The 15,759-nt window shown below is 37.2% G+C and overlaps 1 protein-coding gene across 1 annotated transcript in view; it reads right to left on the reverse strand.

Annotated features, from left to right (window-relative positions):
• dock4b (dedicator of cytokinesis 4b) overlaps positions 1 to 15,759 on the reverse strand; it is a 279,898-nt gene that overhangs the window by 179,875 nt on the left and 84,264 nt on the right. The window contains 5 exon segments of the mRNA XM_055153283.1: positions 38 to 122; positions 6,384 to 6,532; positions 9,126 to 9,222; positions 9,788 to 9,843; positions 12,287 to 12,327. Coding sequence (XP_055009258.1) covers positions 38 to 122; positions 6,384 to 6,532; positions 9,126 to 9,222; positions 9,788 to 9,843; positions 12,287 to 12,327 — 428 coding nt within the window.

Below are 15,759 nucleotides of genomic sequence, written 5' to 3' on the forward strand. Positions count from 1 at the left end.
AGCAGGTGAAGTTGTGCAGGAGACACGCAGCACTCACCAGTCTGTACAGCTCTGTGACGCTGATCTCCTCTGGGTCCACCATGCTGAACTCCCTCCGCGGCACCAGGTCCAGCCCGAGCTGCCTACGAGCCAGGCACAAGACAAAGAAAGACAGTTAAATGTCAAACTCTATTACTTTAAACTTTTAAGCAATAGCAACCCCTGAAGCGGAATAAATGCAAGATGATTATTATATATACTGTATATACTTCAAGTTTGCTGCCAAGGTCATGTGATGCAGCAATTGTAGAGGCGCTCTGATAAATTTTGCTGCCATAGTGGGGAACATTCCTGGCAAATCGATAACATCTCCATGGAGACAAGCAGGTGGTGGGCCATCCACTAGTTAATGTGCGCTTTGTATCTATTTTGACCATTGTTTTGTCAATGAAATGAAATAAAATACTTGGAAAGGACTGTGAAACTAGTGTGTTTATCAAAACAGTCTATTCCTATCAGTTGTAGAATTATTAAAGGCAATTTCATCACTTCATTTTATTATGGAGATGGTAGTTATCTGTGTATACTGTGTAATGCATAGGTTCATTTGATGATTGTGTTGAGTTTGAATGTTTTTTCCAAGTTTGAAATTTTAATATATAGACTACACTACATTAGCCTGATTCATCAGCCAGTTTCACTTTGTGGAAACCATCTGATCAAGCAGAATTAAGGCTGGTACTTTTTTAATTTAACCAATCGCTGCTATTTGGTCACGATGTATGTAATGCTCTGGAATGCTCAGTGGTGTCCAAGTAATTGCCAGCACAACAACAAACAAAGCAGAGAGTGAAAATCCTCGATCTCGGGATTCGTTGCCAACACAGAATGTATTGCTTCATCTACATCCATCTCGACCGCTTTGTTTACTGTTGTGCTGTAACACAAAAGGGATCCAAACAGGCACTTGAGTTTGATGTGATGGCTTCACAGCTCTTCGGTGACTGGCTGGTGCGTGGTCTACAACTTCCGGGGTTCTTGCAAACAGTCTAGTGTATTCTGATTCCTGACCTAGTCGCTGGAGAGAATTAAACTGAGTAGAGGCACTAGGTGACACCAGCCTGGCTTAACACTACATATCCCACATTTCTTGCAGGATTTTGTAAAGTAAAGACAAAATTTTCATCATTATTTAAGCTTAAGATTAAAAACTTCTAACTCCCAATATTTTGTCAGCTCTATACTGTAAAATGAAGCAATCTATTCTTTATTAATAAATTATTTTATACAATAATTATGTATGCTGTACGCTAGATAATTGTTTTAACAAAGTACTCCAAAAGTCAGGTCAGATCTCAAAAGCTAAGCAGGATTTGGCTAAGGGCATTATTATTCACCCTTAATATTTGATCATTTTACCAACAAAAAGCTGCAGGTCACAGTAGAACATTAAGGTTATGAACTCGAATGAGAAATGTTTAGAAGAGTATATTTTGACATTACAACCAGATTTCATGAGCATCAATATTTAAACAAAACACTTTTATTTATATCTCCTCTGTGCTGCCGGATCAGCTCTGTCAGTTATCTAAACACATGTGACAGATGGCCCTCGCTTGGGCAAAACATGAAAGACAAAAATGTTTCCCTTAGCCCCCCGCTAGGACACTTCATCCTTCCTTCCCTAGCTCCTCATCTGCCTCCTCTGTCCCTAACTCAAACACTCCCTTCGTTCCTCACCACTGCCTGACTACACACGTTTTATCTGTCTGGTCTGTACTTCCATCTTCCTCCCTAACCCACATAATATTAACTCTTTCTCTTCTTTTCCTTTGAGAGTGGACTCCCAGTGGACCAAAACGCCACTCCTGACTGGCTCTGCACTGTTACTAAAATAAGACTGGTCAAGCATGCATTGGGCTGTCAGAAGGGACTCTCTATTCATAAAGTAGAGGTACATGAGCGACACATAAGATTTGTATAGTGTATAGCGTAAGAATATGTGGAAAATTAGAGGCAAAAAATATGGTTAACAATTAAGGATTTGAGTGTGACGTGGCCATACTGGAGGTCAAGGTTGGGGTTGATCCGGAAAGTGTTATTCAGTTACTACAGTATAATCACGGCTACTTTAAACAGCGCAAACAAAACTGTCTGAAATTGCCAGCTCATTAGATCAGCCTCATTAGAAAGATATATGTCATCCAATCATCCAAATCCGACGGACCGCTTTGTCAGTCTAATCAACGCTCGCTCTGTGCCCAATCTCCAGTATCCAGATATTTGTAACGACTTAATTCATTCTACATCGTCCTACACCAACCAAGAACGGAAAAGTTACAAGGGGTTGGAGGCTTATAAATATTTTGAAGCAGGATGTGTGAGATCTTTGTTGATCACCAAGTCATCACATCTGTTCCTGATAACAGAATCAGAATCAGAGCCATCACTACCCCGTGTCGGCGAAAGTGAGGCGGGATTCTGTGTCGCTGAAAGTGAGGACCGCACAGCTCGTCCTTCTTATTTTATCGCACACAAATACTACACATTCGTCCAGATAGATATTTTGACCTCCAATATGGCAGCATAAACAACAGGTTACGTGCGTATGTAGATGCAAAACCTTAATACGATATCAAAATTGTGTCTTTGAAGATATGCAAAAGTATAATATCATAATAATATAATAAAATTACCAAAAAGAACAAAAAGAAGTGGACAAAAATACGGGAAATTTATCTATCAATCTATCTACAGTATCTATATCTCCATGGAGACAAACAGAGGCTGCCACTAGGCCAAGTTATAGATCAGATCTCTGGAGAGGTGACCTTGCTCACAATAGGAAAGCAGCAAAAAAAACAACACCTCTATTAATACAGGATACGTTTAATGCCATATTATGACACATTCCAGGCAAAACATCTCAATTAAGCTATTTTCTGATCTATGCTGTAATGTTTTTTCCTCATCCCCTTTTCACATCCCTGGGGTCCTGTTTTGTTTCATTCCCACATGTTTAAAACACAAACCCTGTTTATTTAGACTGTGCTCTTCTTTCAAATAGAAAACACTTTGATCCACCGTGTGATGTCATGTGTCATACAGGAAGTGCTCCACTCTATTTTTAAACTCAACACACCAGCATGAGAATCATCTGGATCATTTCCAAACCAGTCTCTTTTGAACTAAAGGTAAAAGGAAGCTGAAAACTATCACTACATGACATCACGAGTTGGAAGAGAGCAAAACTTTAGAGGATGTTACTTGGATATACAGAGATTCTAGATAGATTTCTCCACCTTCCTTTAAAAATACAAGCTTTAAATGTGCAATCAATTCCTAATTTTTAAATCTTAGTCTCCATGAAACTGTTTAAGACTCTCTAGGCCCTCTAATATATTATACAAATCATACACGTTGTATCTGTAGCATATTTGTATTTTTTGCACTATATATATTTCTATATATTGGTTGTTGGGAATTGCACTATTTATATCTTGTATCTTGTATTATATTTGATCTTAAAAACTTGTAACTACAATCTGTTCAGCCTACATGTCCCATCATGCACCAGGGAACTGCACTGTGACATCCATCTCGAGTTTGCCCTGATGAAGGCCAAAGTGCTGAAAAGCGTTGGCGTGATTTTAACTTCATCTGCCATGTGGTATTAAAGGCCTTTAATTATTTTGTACTTTTTGAGTGCCTCCGTTTTTTCAACTTTGTATTAGAGCATTAAAGCATTTTGAGTTTTGAAGATGTAGACAGACAAATATTAAAGGGTTACTCACACAAATTCCCGGTATGTTTTGGAGGATTTAACATAAAATATTATAATACAGCTTAAAGCTCACAAGGGTGCATTTTGCGTAATATAGGACTTTAATAAACCTCAAAGAGCATGAAAAAACTTTGAGGTTGCCAGATAAGAAATACTTGGTGAAGTGCTACAACAATTTAGGACTATCTGCTCATCTGAGAGTGACTTGAGTGGACACATAAGGACAGCCGAAGGGAATCAAAAGTGAAGGACGGACAGACAAACAAAGAGAAGGGCACAAGTTGTGATATTTTCTCCTCTGCATGCTCCCATGGCAGGCACAGAGAGGCAGAGACGATGGAGGGATGGAGAGACGGAGAGATGGAGGGAGAGCTGAGAGTGAGCGGATGGAGAGATATGAGTGAGGACAGTGGCTGCAGGGAAGAGCCACTACAAAAGGCAGGGGAGCAGAGGGACACATGCTCCAGTCCAGCCAGGGCCCATGAATAATTTAACATTGTACTGGGATGCAATAACTTTATATTACTCCAGAAAAGTGGTCTTGGTGAGTGTCGGATAAAATTTTAACACTATAATATAACACTGGGTAGTTGAGATTTCATTACTTTGTTGTTATATTACGCAAAATTGACTCTTGTGAGCTATAAACCACGTTATAATGCTGTTACCTCCTCAGAAACATGCCCGGAGTTGTGTTTTGTTTCATTCACTCGTGTTTGAGTAACTGTCTTGTTTACATCTCACAGGCTCAAAATGCTCCGTTCCACCTTGTGATGTCATGAAGCAGTAAGTAGTGTCCAAATTATCAGCTACCATTTACATTTAGTTCAGTAGAGATTAGCATTTCCAGATTGTAAACAGTTAGGGATGTAACAATAACCGAAATCTTGTGATATCGTATCATCAAAGTTCTCACAATAATATCGTGGGCCATCACAAAATATCAAATTACAAGTCTCTTTGCTTAAATTAAGAGTTATGGTGCAGAAATAGCTATTAAAAAAAGACAGAGGGAACTACATAGACCATGATCCTTTGCTCCATTTCAGTGTAGACTACAAGAAGAAATAACAGTTCTATGCACTTTTAAGTCTTAGTTCTTTGGATTAAGTTTTGTCAAGGCATTTTAAGAAGAAAAAGTAGCCGATTCACAGTTGTATTTGCCTCCACAAAATATCACAATAAATATCGTACTGTGAGATGTATATCGTGAAAATATTGCATCGAGAGATTTGGATATTGTTACATCCCTAATCGTGAGCCTCCTCACCATATCGTGAGCTTTCCTACGATATCGCAATAAATATCGTACTGTGAGGTTCATACCGTGACAATATCGTGAGACTTGGATATCGTTACACCCCTATAAACAGTACATGTGCCTTGATAAACAGATTAGTAGATTAAAATGTATAAAGAAAAGCAATAAGACTGTATGTATGTTTAAGCAATCATAAAAATACAACAAATTATATTATGTCCCAAAAAATACATTTCATAATATTTTAATACATATGTTCCTATAAGTTGTGGGACTTGCTATGAATTTTTAAAATATTGGCCACAATAATAAGACACATATCTGATATTGTATCAGCTGAAAATCCGTATAGTTCCATTATTAATCCGTTTTACCTTATTGCCACTCGTAATCAAATGTACAGGACAGAAATATTCCTTAACGGTGTAAAAATGTTGATATAAATAGTTCATCAAACATGTTATAGTCCTAATAGTGAGGTTATTTGAATTGGAAGAGTCCAATATGCCATTGTATCCTGGTAATCATCAACTTTTCCATCATGTTTGCTTATTTTTAGGCCAAACATGTCTGATAATACATTTCTCATTTCCGTATTGTACAGTGTATATTTTATGTTGGACATGCAATTTCCCAGGGCGACTTCATAATTTCATAAAGGCTTACACGGATAATGGGCTGTGGTCCTACTGAGCTTCTAAACGTTTCTAAAAATGCTCTGTAGTGTAAAACAGATATTCCATAAATTATTTATGTTGCTGTGTGCATGGGTAATGTCATTATGCTTTTAAATACTCCATAGTGCACGTCCCTGGTTGATTTTGGGCTAGAAATCCATTAACGTTGCAATAATGGTTCTGGGTGTAGACAAAATAAAATGTATGAAGGATGGAGGCAGTCTGACTCATGCTTCTTCTACAATGAGATTAGCCTGAAGTTAGCAAAACAAATCAAAGACAAAGTTGGATGTATGAAACTTTGTGGATTGGGTTAACCCTTATGAAACAGAGGTGGGTGGTCTACTCATATTCACTGAGACACATTGACTAGAGTAACTTTCTGACAAAATTTCACTTGTAGGAATAGTTTTAACTGTCTATTGAGTAAAGATTTCAGTTATACTTCCCTCTCCAAGTTTGTCTATAAGTAACATAAGCTTTGTTAGATAACCGCACGGCATATGTGCAGTGTGTAACTTTTCTGGTGGTGTATCCAACAAGAGCTTTTCTCCATGGAGCTGTTAATGCTTTGCCTGAAATGTTTCACAGCATGGCATTAAACCTTTCTATGATTATGGTGACTAGTGCAATCAAACTAAGATAAGTTTTTTTTAAATTGTTTTATTCCCTGTGTACTCACTCATTGCCCCAGTCCAGTCGTGCTGTGATGTGCTGTTTGACGTCTCTCATGCGGTCGTGGGTGAGGTGCCCCACCAGCACCTGCCTCCTCAGGTCCAGGATCTCGTTCATCACGTGCCAAAGACGGTGGAACAAATCACCCTCATTTTTCTGTGGGACGGGGAAACAGAGGAGCGGGTTTAGTATTATAGGATAGGTTAAGTATTATTTGTCATGATTTTCTTGGAGCCAGATGAAAATTATTGGTTAAATCCGAATGCCACACACTCAGGGCAATGCTGAGCCTCACCAGTTGGAGATATGGATGGGGGAAAGTGTGTTTGTTTGAGCATAGAGGTGCCTTCAAGTAAAAATTAAAATAAGATATATATATTTTTTATTATTGATATTATTTTTAAAACTGAAAAATAAATAAATAAATCTGACTGTCACAGGAATAAGATTAGATTGCTATCATGGTATTGCCCAGCCCTACCCTGACTCATTCTTTTCTTAGACAAATCTTATTAATGGCACCAAAATCACTCATCTCCCACTGGCTGTGCTACACTTTTCCTCTTTCCTTTCACTCTTTCAGGGCATGGCACTCCCTCGTTCTCTCCTCTCCTCTCCTCTGCTCCTCTTTTCCTGTCTGTGCCATGTATCCCACACATTCTTTCATTCACACACCCTTTACCCTAACATTGTGGATTTAGCTACTTTATTTACTTGGAAGTTAAATATTTTGTCTTGAGGGAAAACAACACTCCAGTGGCTCTGCTCAAAGTGCTGGGGCAATTTTTGGAATATAACAGATGGCACAGGAAGTCACTGAGAGCAAGCAAGGATATTTTAAAATAACTATCTTTGTTGGATTTTACTTATTTACAATTGCCAAGCTTAGTTAGGATTCTTCATCTTAGGATCCTTTTTTTTTTTCAAGAAATAAAACTAAAATATAAAAAAGATAGAAATGTTTAGAAAATTTCAACCTGAACATGTGTCAACTTAGTAAAAATATAGAAAGAAAGAAAGCTAAGATACATCCACACCTTTCATATTGAATGACTTGCCATGTTTGCTTTTTCACCCTTTTTCCATCTGAGTAGAGATCGACTGATGTGGGTTTTTTCCATAGCCAATGCCAATTTTGATTGTTTAGAATACAGACAAAATCAATGACCAATAAACTCTGTCGATATTTTTGGGCCAATATGTAGGACCGATTTAAATAAAAACTCTAAACTTTGAGGAAAATCATTTATTGCAAACTCACCCACAACCCTGTTTCACTACAAACAGATAAGAGTAGATAAGAAAGTAGTGTAGCCACATTTTTGCAGTACTCTCTTTTTTTCATGGTTTGTGTGTCCTGCAACTTATACTCCAGTGTGACTTATATATTAAAATTTTCAGACTGACAGCCGCGGGAGGGCGCTCTAGACCTATGTGCCAGTATCTGCTACTAATATTACTGCTGTACCACTGTCACTTCGCTCTACTGCGCATGTCTACTGCAGAAAGATTCACTGTCCTGCTGCAAGTAGTGAAATATGCAGCCGAAAATGGTAATCGAGCAGCAGAAAGAAAGTTTGGAGTGAGCGAGGAGCTTGTGAGGGACTGGTGGAAAGTAGGGATGGAGAACACAGCTTCATAGTAACCAGGAGGGTGGACCATGCAACTTTCCTGGAAATCAGTGGATGGATCGACAAAGCCTGGACTTCAGTGACAACCAAAACCATCCTGTCGGGATTCAGAAATGCTGGAATAATTCTAACTAGAACTGATGCGGAGTCTGACAACAGCTACACAGAAGAGTAAGTGGCACTCCGTTTACATCTGGAGGTCGCAGAGTTGCCCTGAAGTGACACTGAGGATGAAGAATTCAATGGATTTAGTGGTTTGGAGTGAGATGGAAAGTTTGGTAAGCTTGTTCTCTTGTCTATGCTATAGTTATCTGGATAACTGCTAATACGTTACATTAACAGTGTGATGTTCTCTGTTCTATTGTTTTTACCATAACTTGTCTTTCAAGATGAAATGTCGGGGTCCCTGGTCTCTGATTTTACAAAATAAATTTCCCCCCAAAAGTGTGACTTATACTCTGGAGCGACTTATAGTCTGAAAAATATGGTAAGCTTTATACCAGGACATATTTTTTAGACAGTTGGTGAGTGTGTGGTACAGAATTAAGGCCAATACCAGATACTCTAAAAAGTGAAAATATCAGACACCCAATATTATCTCTACATATGAGTATAATTAGTTCTTTGGTTTAAAAAAATGATATATATGTATTTTTTAAAAAGAGGCAGTGGTGCCAAATTTCAACCCAAATATTAAAGGAAAAACTCCTGGCACCCTGAGATCACAATTACAGAACAAGATGTGACTGTGCAGCTAAATTAACAGACTAGGAAAAGGCCAAGAACAAGGCATCCCGGAGAGAAGCAGACGGAGGACTCCACTGGATCTGTGCAAATTAGCTTCACTGTCCCGCTCCTACTGCGGAGAATTTGTGTGCTTTGATCCAACCGTCTCGCCCATTTCAATGAAAAACACCACATACATGTCTTAATAGGCTACCAACGCCATCAATTCCACTAATGAATGTATCAGGGAGCAGATTCAACTGTTTGGGATTTGTGAATTACCCCGCGCTAAGTAAAACCCCTTGATGAGAAACCTACAAAGGCAATTCAGCTTAAGCACCGGCGCTATCTAAATCAATGGGTCCTGTAGTTAGCGGAAATGGTTTTGTTACCACGTAGAGCTGTTTCCACATGGCGCCCCAGTCTCGGAGAGTGGAAGTCATTTCTGTGATAACGGTGTCCTCCACGGGAATGACACTCTCAAATTGGCTGCAAAACAAAACACAGATTAGTTTTATTCGCGGTTGGCTTTTTAAAAATGGTCAATAAAACACAAAGGTTTCTAAATGTTGTTGTTGCTCCTAACTTCACAGTGGTTAGTGAAAGGTGTTATGTAACTCTCCTGGTGTGGGATCTGGTGTCTGCTTGTTATTTCTTTGTCTGGAATGTTCCACAATATGGCATTATCTTCATATAGATAAGCAGGTGACACCATCGGGTTAGACATCAGGTCGTAGTCAGATAACTTGAAATGCACAATAGGTTGGGAAAAAAAGTAAATATGTTTAATAAAGGAGTTTAATGCTATACTGTGGAATGTCCCAGGCAATCTCCATGGAAACAAAGCAGCTGGACCAAAACAAAACAACAACAAAAAAAAAAAAAAAGACCTTTAACGTGAGAGAGATCCTTATATAAGTTATCACAGAACTAGAAGATCTTAAAATGTGAGTCTATTAATACTTTGCGGTGACATCACAGTGGGGGTATTCTACATATATGTGTATGGTGGAATTCAACAGAAAATTTAACATAACACAGACGATTATCTTACCCTTTGTTTTTGATGTGGGCATTCTTCAAGTGGATGAAGTTGGCCGGAAAGATCCCCTTCAGACAGACAATAAAGCATAGGTTAATGTCTTTTCCATTAGCACTTACGAGTTAAGACTCTTCAACAGTACACTGCATACAACCTGAATGAAATTTCTTGTGTGTTTATGGTACAACAATGAGAGAGAAGTACACGAAAGAATGTGAAACGCAAGATTAGTAATTTATGAAGATGCAAGTGTAGTTATGTGGATCTATCGAAAATGTGTATGATATTAAAAGGTCCATATTACACAACTACATGCTGTTTCCTCATCACAAACATACCTGGAGTTGTGTTTTCAAGACACAAATCCTGCATATTTAGGCTGAGTTCTTTTCTCAAGCAGAAAACACATGTCATATACAGATATACAGGAAGTACTCCAATGTTTTTTCAAACTCCATTCACCTTCATACAGGTAAAAGATAGCTGTTGTTAACCTGAAAACTACCACTTCATTACATCACAAGGTGGAATAGAGTATTTTGAGTAGGGATATAACAATAACTGAAATATTGTGATATCGTATCATCAAAGTTCTCACAATAATATCGTGGACCCTCACAAAATATCGAATTACAAGTCTCTTTGCTTAAATTAAGAGTTATGGTGCAGCAATAGCTAAAAAAAAAGACAAAGGGAACTACATAGACCATGATCCTTTGCTCCATTTCAGTGCAAACTACATGAAGAAATAACATTTATAAGCACTTTTAAGTCTTAGTTCTTTGGATTAAGTCTTGTCAAGGCATTTTAGGAGGAAAAAGTAGCATATTCACAGTTTTGCCTCCACAAAATATCGCAATAAATATCATACTGTGAGATGTATATTGTGAAAATATTGCGTAAATATCGTAAGAGATTTGTTACATCCCTAAACACGAGTTTCCCAGCCATTTCGTGAGCTTTCCCACGATATCGCAATAAATATCGTACCGTATTGTATAAGAGCATTTTGAACTTTAGAGATGTAGACACTAATAATAAAGGGACTTAAACATGTGTGAATGAAACAAAACACAACTCTAGGTATATTTATGATGAGGTAACAACATTATAAAATGGCTTAAAGATCTCAAGATTAAATTTTGCGTAATATAGGACCTTGGAAGAAGTTATCTTTAAATGTATAACACTAAATCCTAAAAATTCAAGTCTATATTTAGCTGACATTTTCTATTCAGACTTGGTACTTTTCATATTCACACATTTTTTTACATCAGGTGATTGACACTTTTATTACTGTCAATCAGTCTGCCAACTCAGTCACTTCAAGTTCATTTCATAACGGGCTCAATTACAAATCAGGATCTGAGGGCATATCTATTCTATTCTATGCTTCAACTGTATAATCCAAGCTAATTTCTCAATCCCAAAATGTATCTAAAATTGAGCAAGGTTTTTCTCTATACCACATGATCACATCTAACCAGGTTATGGTATGCTTTGTTATGCCTACTTGGAAATTTGACCCATCCTTCAATGCGGGGGTGGCATACGATTAGACTTTGACAAAAGAAGTACCGTCGCTGGAAGAGTTTATCAATTGTGCATGTTTTGGGTTGATAGGAAAAACCAAAAGTGCTTGTAGGAAATATGGAAACTCACCACCTAAGCCACCTTCTTTTAACAAATCGAAGCAACAAGTTCTCTAAATGGTTAAAGGGATTAGGCAGTCCTATTTTGGTCTTATTTTATCTTAATAAGAAAAATAGTCGAAAACATCAGAGCGGTGGAGTGATACATTAAGGGTCCTTGTGAGTTTTAAGAAATGTTGCAATGTTGTTACTTCATCAAAAACATACTTGCCGCATACAAGCTCAAAATGCTCTGTTAAAAACGCACTGCAGCACCTGTATTACCAAATGACATCACAAGTTGGAACAGAGTGTTTAGCGTTTGAGAGGAGAACTCATCTTAAATATGCTTGGTTTGTGTGTTAAACATGTGTGAATGAAACAAAACACAACTCCGGGTCTGTTTTTGATGAGGAAACAATAAGCCATACGTCTGTACAACAACGCATCACTGTAAATTATGATTTACTGCTGTATTATTATGATTATTATGGTTATTATGATTATTATGATTATTTATTATGTTTCATTGTTACTGCAAAACCAAACTGTATTTCCTTCAATTTTGTATTTATCCATCTATAGATCAGAGAATAACATAATATGGGCCAAAGTGATGAGGCCTGGAACATCCACTTACATTTCTTGGGTAAGTGTACGTACATTTAAATACCCAGAAAGAACTAATTGTGCAGAAAAAATGAATTATACAACAATGTATAATTTTCTAGTTATAGCTATAATCAGTCCTTTCAGCTGTTCAGTTATTACAAGCAATGAATTATCCTTAATTGCACTGTGATACCTGTCATGATGTGAGGCACAGATTAACACAATTGTTCTCAAGAGACTTTATAATGAAGATGTTAAACTTGATTACCTTGACATTGGGGTTCTTCAAGATGAATCCTCTGTACCAGCCTGGAATAACAAGAAAGAAAAATGTTAAAGATCCTATATAAGACAAAATGGATTTTTGGGAGCTTTAAGCCATGTTATAATGTTTTTACCTTATCAAAATATACCTGGAGTAGTGTTTTGGTTCATTCACACATGTTTTGAAGAAATCCCGGTTTATTAATTTGTCTATTTAGTTTGTCCAAAACTCAAAATGTTCCATCTCGTGACGTTAAAGCAGTAGATTTCAAGTAAAGAGCTACCTTTTTACAGTTTTTGGCAATTCCAGTGGTGAAATAATCCAAATGACTCTAGTGAAGGTGTGTGGGGTTTAAAAACACAGTGGAGCACTTCCTGTATTACCACATGACATCACAAGGTGGAACAGAGTGTTTTCTATTTGAGAGAAGAACTCAGTCTAAATATGCATGTGTAAATGAAACAAAACGCAACTCCAGGTATGTTTTTTTATTACAACATGATCCAAACATAGCAAAACAGAGTCCCTTTAACTACTTCACACAACAGTACACTGCCTTTAATAATATTTATAGTCTGTGCATATGATTTTACTAATTCAGTTTTATAAAAATGACTCAACATACAGCTGACCCAGGCTTGCTTTTCCCGATGACTAACCCTGTCACCAGCTAATGAAAATGTCAGCATGATCTCTTATTTACAGGAGTGGAAGGAAGCCATTTGTTTTTAAATATGGGCTTCCTAAAACCACAAACCAAAATGTGGCACTGGAAAATGCATTTGGCAAGACGAGCAGCAAAACTCATAAAGAACACATTATCAATCGCTAAAGCAGGTGTCAAAGTGTCAAATAAAATGAAGTCTGTGTTCCGATGCAAAGCCAGACATATAATATAAAATACACATGATACACATTGGGTTGTCAAATTCATACTCAAAATACTACTCATTTGCCAAGGTTTTCTAAAGCTGTATGAACACATTTTTCATGGTTTGGGTGGTCCTGCGACTTATATATTAAAATTTTCACAATGACAATCGCATTAGGGCGATCTACGCTTGTGTGCCATTATCTGCTGCTCCTATTACTGCTCTACCACTGTCACTTGGCTCTACTGCGCATGTCTTCTCCAGAAAAAGCCGCTGTCCTGCTGCAAGTAGTGAAATATGCAGCCGAAAACGGTAATGCAGCAGCAGAAAAAAGTCTGGAGTGAGCGAGAAACTTGTGAGGGACTGGCAGAAAGCGGGGATGGAGAACACAGCTTTACACATTTTGGAGGGACCGCTGTGCAACTTTCCTGGAAGTCAATGGATGGATCGACAAAACATGGACTTCAATGACAACTGAAACCATTCTGCCAGGATTCAGAAAAACCGGAATAATTCTAACTGGAACAGATGCTGAGTTTGATGACAGCTATGCAGAAGAGGAAGCGGTGCACTGTTTATCTCCGGAGGTCGCAGAGTTACTCAGAAGTGACACAGAGGATGAAGAATTCAACAGATTTAGTGATTTGAAGTGAGATCGAGAGTTAAAGAGAGGTAAACTTGTTATGTTCTGTTGTTTGTGCTATAGTTATCTGAAAAACTGTTCATATGTTAACAGCCTGTTGTTCCTTATTCCAATGTAGTTACTATAACTTGCCTTTCAAGATGAAATATCAGCTCCTGGTCTCTGATTTTATTAAATAAATTTCCCCCAAAAAGATACTTATACTCCGGAGTGACCTGCAGTTCGAAAAATACACTACATTATATTGAATAGAATTAAGTCTAATAGGTGTATGGTAAACATCAATGCATTGGTGTTGTTTTGGTTTTTAAAGCTTTTTTTTTCTGTGTATTTTCTGTGTATGTACCCTACACTGAATGTACCTTATTTAACTGAATCAGAAATGTATAGTATTTAATATAGATAAGGTGCAGCTAAAATGAATAATGTTAAAATGCAGTTTTGTTACTTTGAAATATACAAAGTTAATATGTCTAGTCTAGTGCAGGGCTTGGGCTCAAGTGCTCCAATAAAACAATTGTGAATTATGAAATGAACAAATGTAAAATGACAGCTGTTTTCCTGCGTGGATGGTTGAGCAGAGGTGAAGTATCGGAGAATGTTCCTTTATGGAAGATATTCGGACTATTTCCTGCTCAAGTCATTTGTTCGGGATCAGAGGTCAAGCTGCGTGACAGATCTTACACAAAACGGCAGCCTATGATGGAAACTAATAGTGCTGGGTAAGGGGCCATTAAGCTGTAATATTTTTAAACATGCCCTTCTGTATTTATATGGCTCATTCCCTACAATTGCAGTTAACAGGGAGCATGAGTAGAAATAAGAAGATAATGGGGGCAATAGAAATAAATGTGCTGATTGGGCCAATTCAGTTATTTATAAACTAAACAATTACTGCTTTGTGGTTAAGCTTTTATACAAGCATAATTATCCTCACTAAAACTGCCCCAACAAACTGTCTGCGAGTGTGCGTGTAATGCTTCATTGTTTCTACGTATTTGTTTCCGCAATCTTCATGTATTCAGGCTTAGGATCAGCTTAAAATGTGCACACTCCAACTCAATTAGCCAAGACATTATACAATTATTTGTGACATTGTATAATATTTGTAGGTTTTAACACATAAACATGTTTGTCAAGATGTTAAAATATATGCTTCCATTTATTTGAATTGTATTACTAAGATACTTGACATCCCATGGTCTATAGAAGCAGAAAGAATGGGCAACACTTATTAAACTAGATACAGAAATTGCAGTGGATGCAGTACTCAAGATATTGATTTTTATTTTTTTTTCTATTTTTAATCCTACCACTTGCCACAATACGAAAGCAAAAACAAAGTATGTACTATGATGGTATTGATTCTGTTTACCTCTCACCTATATAGAAAAAGATGCCCAATAAAAGGCCCTGTATTACACAAAATTAACGTGTGAGCTTTAAGCCATGTTATAATGTTGCTCTCTCCTCAAAAACAGACCTTGAGTTGTGTTTTGTTTCATTCACACATGTTTAAGTAACTCTTTATTATTAGTCTGTCTACATCTCCAAAGCTCAAAATGCTCTGTTACACCTTGTGATGTAATGAAGTAGTTGTTTTCAAGTTAAATATCTCGATACGGTGATCTTACTTTTCGATACCACATATTTCACATCAATTCAATATGGTTCAATAAAAATAAAGTCTAAATCACGGCTGTGACACTAAAAGTCTTTGTTAGACCACTTCCTGTGCAAAGTGAATATGACACATACCGATTTAACTCATCAAAACAGTCAAAACGTCAAATGTGTTGCATAAACGAGTTTTCTTCCACTAAATAAGCAATAAAACTGTAGCTGTAACAAAATAATTTAAAAAAATATACCAAAAAATACTCTTTGCTCTTTGATATATTGATATTTAGATATTTTTGCACACCCCTAGTCTAGTCACTAATAAAAAAGTTCAATATTTT

This window comes from Boleophthalmus pectinirostris, unplaced genomic scaffold, assembly GCF_026225935.1.
Source record: "Boleophthalmus pectinirostris isolate CB_2022bp ecotype Guang Dong unplaced genomic scaffold, ASM2622593v1 HiC_scaffold_18, whole genome shotgun sequence".
Lineage (NCBI taxonomy): Eukaryota > Metazoa > Chordata > Actinopteri > Gobiiformes > Gobiidae > Boleophthalmus > Boleophthalmus pectinirostris.